We start from the raw sequence: 8,828 nt of genomic DNA on the forward strand, positions 1-8,828 counted from the left end.
CTGTGTCCATGGTACAATTTTTCAATAACTCTTTATTACACCGATACCCCTTTTCCGGGTCCAGATGTATATAGTGAAATTTATAAACCTTAGAATTAAAACAATCCATCGATACATATAGAAATTTACATCACCATGATATTAACATGATAACAATAAGTATGTAAGTGAAGTCGGCAGCAGGCAGCGAGAGAAGTCACTAGAATTCATTTACGAAGTTCTCAGCTATCGAACTGACAGCAGGGATCTATTGCAGGTCGTTTTGGGGTTTTACGATTGAATTATGTAATGGTGACGAGATTGACTTTTTATTCGTAATCATCGGAGATTCTGCTACCGCTCGGCTGCCGTTTCTCGCCGTCGTTTGGAGAACCCTGATATCGTTTTCATCGACGAACATTACTGCGTACAATTTCGGCAAGAACAAACACACATGAACTACGTATGAATTTATTATCATTGCCAGTGTCAGATAGACGACTTTCGCTTTTTCTTGAGAAGCCGTGAAAAAAGTCGGAATGAAAACTAACCATAGAATGAGCGTCGTATATACACTGAAACTGATGAAACGAGATTCGTTGAAGTTTTCGGGCACTTTTCTCGACCTGATCGCGTAGTATGTACACGCAATGATAAGTATTAAGTTATAAGATACGCAGATCATTGTTGTCCTCATAGATGTATCACATCCTAGTTCTACTTTTTTCACGGTCAAGATGCGCATGTACAACTTCCGATGAGGCGGTTCAACGGCAGCTATCAACACACAAACGAATACCTAAAAAAGAAGAAAACAAGAATTCGGTGAATCTGTGATCTTATAATGCCACTTATCAATGATGTTTTTACTGGCTTGGTTTCTCAACGCAAATTCCCATTGTCAAATAAAGTTGCCTTTTCAAGTTTCATTTCTTTTTCAAAAATATGATGAAATGATTAGGGAAGCAGGGAGCTTCAAGGGAACTTCCCTGGGAAGAGTGAAAATAATACTGGTAAGACGTTGGAAAATGTGAGTTTTGGCAAGTCATGAAACGATCTGCGGGAGCCACCAAAAGTATAAAAATGACATAAACCGGAAACCACGTGCATCGACCATGAAATTAGATCGAGACGTATTGTTTTATGTTGTTGGGGGTTATGTTTGATTACTCAGATAATGATATCCATTCCATTCATTCTAGTAGGAGGGCTGCTCAACGAAGACAATAAATAAGCTTCGCGTTTATGGTCAAGAAACTGATCAATTAATCATCGCCACAAAACAGACGATAAATCGGGTGATTAATGAAACCTTTTGCGTAATCTGGAAAGCGCCGACGACAGAGGATTACACGCCATGATGTGAACAAACTACCGATACATAAACCTCGAGCTGAAAACAGGCATTAACTTTTTAGCTGTCGTAGAAAATCAAGGATCAAATTCAGTAATATCAAAGACTTGTTGGCGCGTTATAGACAATGGCAAATGTCTACTACAAATGATAGATGATAGATGTACCTTGGAGCATGGACGTATAAACTAGTTTATATGTCCATGCTTGGAGTAATCATTTGAAATGATTTCAAATGATTACTCCAAGGATGTACGTAATATAACGAAAGTGCAGTAGATATTCTTCATTTCTGAACGTATATGTACATTTCCTATTGAAACTAACAGAGATCAAAATAGCAGATATATTCTTTTAAGATTACAAAATCGCATCTTGCTGCAGTACAGATAGCATAGTTATCCGTGGGATTTCGAGTTCATTACATTTCATGGAAATCAAATCAATTTAGGCGCACTTTTCATCAGTAAAATTCAATTCTGACATGAAATTCGATTAGCTATGACAATCATTATAATTTGATTTCCACTGGTGACTCAAATTGTCTTTTTCCTTCTCTGAACCGAACGAAGGAAGTCATTTTGATTGCAGTGCGGAAGATTCGCCAGTGTTTGCAAATACTCAAGCGCTGTATAACCGATAGATATCTAATTTATCAAAAATGAAATAAGAGTTATGAAATGTATTTGTTTACATATGCCAAAATCCACAATATTGTAATCGTTATTTCGAAATGCCAATATTCGCACACAGAACCCCTTAAATATCACATATATGCTAGGTATCAAAGTATCAAAGTCCAAATTACTCAAGGGATTCTCCAAGTGTATTTTGATCAAACTATAGGTATTGCTACCTCTGCCTATATAGTAATAACAGCGCTTATTGATGGACAATTCTATACGGCTGCGCTGCTGATCTCGTCTAATATTGACTTAAAAACGTATACTGTATCGTTCTACATGTCTGCCCGATTAGATATAAACGAAAAATGATCGGCTTAAATACCGAACCAATGCGAAATAAATCAGTAAATTGTTTATCTGAATACGAGCACTCGGGTGATTTATACAGCGTTTTGCGAGTAGAACCGAGTTTTATTATATCTTCAATTCATAAAACCAATAACGATTAGCAATACGTAAATAAACCACAACCCGTTTCGGGATGGAATATCACTTTGGCACTACGGGACGTGTATAGGTCTGTAAATTATAAATCGGGCTCACGGGAAATTGGACAACCGAATGGATTTCGAAGTGAACCTGTATTTCGATTAGAAAGATTTCGATATTTTTACGTTCATGCAATCATTACAACTAGCATCTGTGTCTACATGATTTTGCTCTCAAGATATTCAGTAGATCAGTCGATTAGGAATGATATATTACCACGAACAGCGCAAAACCGGTCCATAATTCCAGGATATAAACCAAGGGCACAATCATTGCTGAAACATTACGACTATAAGTCTTCATTAGAGCAATGTAGCTAAAATCAGCAACTGGCCCAGGGCACGGATTTTGAGTCTTTGTGAACGTAAACCATGTGTACCATCGTAAGTCATTTCCCGAGAATATGTTCATACATTCACCATTCACATTTTAGAATTCGATTCATCACAGTGATAAACAGTAACTGTTAAGTTGTTAGGATAACTTTTAAACATCTAAACGCTTTCAACACACATCTAAGAGCCAAGTCCATCCGCGACTTACCCGCTGAAGAAACTCAAAGGTACTCAAGATAATACAAACCAAGTGCCGAAGATATTAAAATAAAGAACGCGTGTATTTTCTGTATGCAAATTCTAGAATTTGTACACCACGTAAGCGTTCAAATTAATAGAACTATAGTAGAATGGATATTCGTTCCGATTGAAAAAATTGTCTTGTTTCATCAATTTTCTATGGGTACGATACATGTAACATTGCGTCTAAGATTTGTTGGTGAATTTCATTCTATTGGCAACATGCTGCTCTCGTTGAAGACGATCGGTCACAAACAAAGGCTGTTGGCGATCCCCTCTCAAACATTATAGTCAATTAAACCAGATATAATTTCTAATAAATCATTCGTTAGACCATAAAATGATGACGAACGATATCGCTGTCTTGCTTTACAATAGTATATCAGATTATAGTGCACCACGTATTGATTCAGAACCGGTTTAAAATGTTTTGAGGGAACGCGCATGTTTTCGTTTAGAATTACTTAATCAAAAAAAACCCTCTTTGTTATTCTTGAGATGTTCTTGCCTCCGCGCTTTTGAATCTGTTTCAAAAGATTTGAATTCAAGGCCACACACGCACTGCTCTAATTATTTAGAGTGTGAAGTCATGTATTCGTTTTCCTGTAGTACTGCCGTGCCTCTAATGAAATTGGAATGTGATCATTGACACGTAGCGTGGTTTTTAATCTAATTCGCTTATAAAGAAAAGTATGCTTTATCGATGCCTGCAACGAAAATCAATCTAACTGGGAACAGATGAAATTCCATCTCCACCATCGGAATTCAATTATTGCGAAATAGAAATGTGAAGGGTACAAAAACAACGACAGTCAACAAATAACTGGTCTTCAATGACTGATAGTGTGGCATATTGTCCTAGCGTCTGCATCGCGAGTCAATTAATTTCACCAACAGCACTGTATTCTATTTGGCTTGATTTATGCATTTCTATTTGGAGAATTGGTTCTTGACACAAGCACCTCTATTTCATTTGTGAGGCTGTGATTTGATTTTGCTGGAATAATTGTCAACGAGAAGCTAGAAAGCTCTTCATGCAATCTTAATCTCTATCATCTAAAAACTGTGTATGATATATCAAAGTTTCGATTACCATACATAACTTTAGTTTAAAGCAGAAAATATCGTACTTTTTACATCATAGGTAACATTTCTTTTGCTTCTCGGAGGTTGATTTGAAATGAAAAAGAAGTCCTACGACATCAACAACATTAGTGTGACGACAAAATGTATTTATATGGCTGCTTCTCGCGAAATCATAGACATTACTAGTAAATTATTGCAAATTCTTTTTAGCATCGGTCTTTTACTGCTATCGGAAATTGCCTTCAAGACTACAGTAGAAATTAATCGGCGAAACTGAGTGAGGTTGCATAAAAAAACGATCACTGGCAAAGGAAATACGCAACCATATTTCAATTTTTGAAGCACAGATCGCTGATAGGACACGGTCTCTGGTGAGATTACAACTAAGCCCTATATTTCATTTTTCCCCACTCGCCGGTCTAACATTGGTTAAGCCAGAGGTGCCTATCTGGTGGCTGATTTGGGACATAAGGTAACATTTTGATATGCAAACGAGGGTGCTAGAACGCTTGAACGTTGAAATAAGACAAAGGCGAATTTCTCTCAAAAAGCCATAATACTTTCAGATCAATAGAGTTCTTCAGATCAATAGAGTTCTTCTATCACACAAACACCATTTTAAACCATAAAGTTTTTTAAATGGTGTGCACGGTGCTTTTTAAATCGACCGACCATTGTACCCATCAAATATACACTTTATGGACATGGGCACTAATAACGTTGATAGCTTTGAGTGGCGAATGGAGAGTTCTGCAAAGCCGTCACTGCGGGAACTGGTTGGTTGTTGAACTTACCTGCACTGTGATAAGTATCGAGGCAATGACAATCTGTGATTTACTGTTTACGAATCTTGGCGGTCGTTTCGTCCTGCTGCCATAATAGAATATCGAAAATATTCTCCTCGTTTTCACCATCAGCGGAGCATAAGTAAAGGTGAAACTGACGTGAAATCCGAATTGCGTCACTTGACAAGTAATCATCGACGGTTTGGCGAAAAAAACGAAACACAAAAAAAGCGAACAAAATATCCCCAACAAAATCATATACATGATTTCCGTACTGGACGCTTTTATAAGTTTAGAGTTTCTGAAGTATGTGAATATTACGAAAATGATAATCGTTACGATAATTCCAATGCTTGCTAATGTAGATATACCAATAGCTACAGGTTCTGACCAGTGTATGAAAGTTGGTTCTATGTTCATGCAGGTATGCCAGAGTTTGTCGGGCCACTGGAATTGGGGACATTTCGTACACTTGCTTCGATTTTCGTTGGTTATTTCATTTTCCCGACAACGTTTACATTCCCAACAACAAGGCACATCTTTGGGCAGGCGATAGAAACCGGGTGAACAGTGCTCCGAACACGCTGATATTGGAGGTGAGGATGAGTTACTTTTGAAACCATACGGCCAAACTACCTTTCCATCGTCATACATGCTCAAATCATCATTGGCAATATGATACAGGCCAACTCTTCGAGCATGTCTTAAGCCGTTAACAAGTTGGAAATTCCTGATTTCCAAATAACCAACTACATCGCCATTGCTATCAAATTCTATCTTCCCGACTAACCCTTCGAAACTAACGTTCCCAAGAAAGCTTCTCAATAAAGAGCCAGTAACACAAGTTCTTACATTTTTACTCGTGTTCAAACATTCGCTTACAATCAGCGTATGGAGTGCATTTGCATACGCGTATACACTGTCAATTACAAGCGAAACGGTCAAATCAGAACTGTTTCTCAATAAACTACATGATTCAGAATGAGGCGAACAAGAACTCTCTACGATGTCATCGAACAATGTGAGATCTCCGCTGATATTCAAAGTTCGCATTGATCTGTAATACTTTTCGAAGCCCGGGTCGTGCACTGTGAATTGGGTGACTCCGAACGAGCCAACGGGGATCTTTTGGAATTTGTCCGTGGACGCGATGATTGACGTTATAGAATCGGAAAAAATGAATACGTATTTATCCGTCTGCTGCGCGCGAGAAACAGCATCGATGAAATTTACCGTATCGATAGTGTTCGCGAAAACGATCACGACTTTGGATTTGCCAAGTATAAGCCGTCTGACAATCATGTCGTAATCCTCTTGGTAAGAGTGGATTCTAATTTCCGCCAGTGTTTCGAAGCAAATGCCTTTGCTAGCAACACGCTCTTGAATATGTTTAACGCCTTCGGTACCGTAACCGCCCTGGGAAAATACCGCAGCAATGTATGACCATTTGAAATGTAATAAAAGCCGAATCATCGTCTCAACTTGGTACTTATCAGGTGGCACTGTACGGAAGAAATATGGATGAACATTTTTGTCACTTAATTGATTCGCGGTGGCGAAATAACTAATCATTGGTTTGTGGAATAGAGATAAGAGCGGTGAAACCATTATAGCCGATGAACTACTTCCGGGTCCAACTACTCCTACGACGTCAAATTGGCGACTTCCGGTTAGGCAGTTTCTGCGCCAATCAGCATCATTTTGACATGTGCTCGATACTGTCTTTTTGTCCGGTAAAATAAACATCGAACGCGCCAGAGCAATTTTGTCTTTCCAACAATTATCAAATATAACATAACCAAGGCTGACATTTGGAAGGATGGCATCGTTTGCATTGATTTGTTCGATGGCGTACATGAAGGCTACGGATCTGTATATACCGAGAGTGTATATTTCGCTGCTACAAAAACCCGTGTCCTGGTCGTAATGATGAATATCGAAGTATCCGGCGATGTTTAGATCACCGGATTTGAAAATATAACTCTCTTTTAAATCCGGCACATAATTCCCGGCTGTTGTTGTGTTAATATACTCGAATATTATTCCCATTATTCCCATTGTCATGAGTCGGAAGATCATGGTTGGTCCAGGGTGCGTTGGCGGGCGAGCTAAAGTTGCCTCCGATCTCTGATAGAATATGAGTTAGTTATTCGTGCGTGTCATATTTCCTCTCACGGACAATGTAAATTCATTACCAGGTCTTGCAGTCTGAAAGAAGGTGATAGGATCAGATTATCAACCGAAATGTTTCCCAAATTCACCCACGCACAACGAACGGACCTTATATGCGAGATATTGTCATCGGGGAATAGAATCCCATCCTGTATGGATCATATATACAAATTGAATTACTCCATCATTTTTTATCTCACGATTACAAGAAAAATTTCGAGGGAATAGTTAACCTGCTCAGTGTTTCGTTTGAAGTGCACACGTGTGCTTTATCTCTCTTATTCATTTAATTTCTACCAGGAATTCCAAGAATGCGAGTGTCTTTGGAAGATTATTACCTACAACATTAACTACGGTTACACGCTGCCTTCAGATTACGACATTCGAAAATAAACATGAATTAGAATAGGTTAGTTTTTTCGAAAAAAATGTTTGTAAAATTTCGCCGCAGTTTAACAGATCAGTCGGGTTAGGGATGTACCACTTGTCCGATACACGATAAGAAATTGAAATGACCCCAAACGTCGCATTTCACTCACTAATTAAAACGGCGCGCTATTTAAGAGCTACCTTTCAGTAAGGTTTGCGTCAACAAGAAGCCATACTTGAGGGCTGGATAAATCTGACATAAGCTTGTATTAATCTGTACTTACTGTGCTCAATAAACATCCTACACGTCCACTCAATGGTATTAATTTGTGCACTGATATAATTTACGAGGACAAACGATGTTGCAAAAATAAAGATACGGGAAAAATCCCACAATAATTCAGCCAAAGATGAACAGTTGTTGAATAGAATTGTATATATGAATATTTCGAGCAACGTTACGACTAAAGACTCTTGATACACACTGACAAGCTGTTACCATTTTTCTAAACAAAATTTATGCAATCATTTGCTTTGGACCAATTGATTTTGCCAAAAAGCTTAGTGATGAAAATCGTTTCAATATAGTTTCGATTATACACTAGCTTCCACGTCATTCAAGTAGTACATACCGCACTACAAATCTATATCGCACTACAAATATATCGCGGTTGCATATAGTTTCCTCGGATTTGCTTACCTTCATTTTAATCCATGCGGCCTGACGATAGCATTTTATCCGCGATGATCATGAACTGAATGTATATACTGTTTAAAAAACGCTATCGGTATATTATTAACAAACTCTACAATTTCTGCCGTCGCTTTTGCTTTGATCGTTTCTTCGTAGAGACTGGCACATGGCATCGCAGCGAGATGACCACAGCGTGAAACGCGCATCCATGGCATTAGACGTCAGCGCTGTTGGCTAATTACCGCTACTCTATAAACTTATTGCATTCGTCGCGTAAACGTTGGAACTTGCATATATCCGGGAAACTAACAACGAGATCAAAAGCAGAAACATCCGTTGCGACAATTTCTCGTTTGAAATATGAAATATCATAAATATTGCACACGCAATCATAATAATTAGGATCGGTTTCACATTGTGCGTCATATGGAATCCTCGTTCGATAATTATAAAATGTGGGTGAAATCTATGCAGTTTTATATTTGTTCATGAGTTGATAGTCCCATATGTCTATAAATTCATCTCACACCTGTATTTGCTATATGCCTGGTCCATAATGATTTATAGTCTGGGTGATAAATAGGAAAAATTCATATAGAACCAAGCGATGATCGAATCATAATGTTGATTCTTTTTTGT

General features: G+C 38.2%; 1 protein-coding gene across 1 annotated transcript; it reads right to left on the minus strand.

Annotated features, from left to right (window-relative positions):
• Positions 1-166: 166 nt before the first annotated feature.
• On the minus strand, positions 167-7,012 carry LOC141898987 (metabotropic glutamate receptor 3-like). The gene is made up of 2 exons (XM_074785173.1): positions 4,964-7,012; positions 167-778 (listed from the first exon to the last, which is right to left on the minus strand). The coding sequence occupies exons 1-2, from the start codon at positions 7,010-7,012 to the stop codon at positions 248-250; spliced, it is 2,580 nt and encodes an 859-aa protein (XP_074641274.1). The 3' UTR covers positions 167-247.
• Between the last annotated feature and the right edge of the window lie 1,816 nt (positions 7,013-8,828).

The sequence above is a fragment of the Tubulanus polymorphus genome, chromosome 1 (genome assembly GCF_964204645.1).
Source record: "Tubulanus polymorphus chromosome 1, tnTubPoly1.2, whole genome shotgun sequence".
NCBI classification, from domain to species: Eukaryota; Metazoa; Nemertea; class Palaeonemertea; order Tubulaniformes; family Tubulanidae; genus Tubulanus; species Tubulanus polymorphus.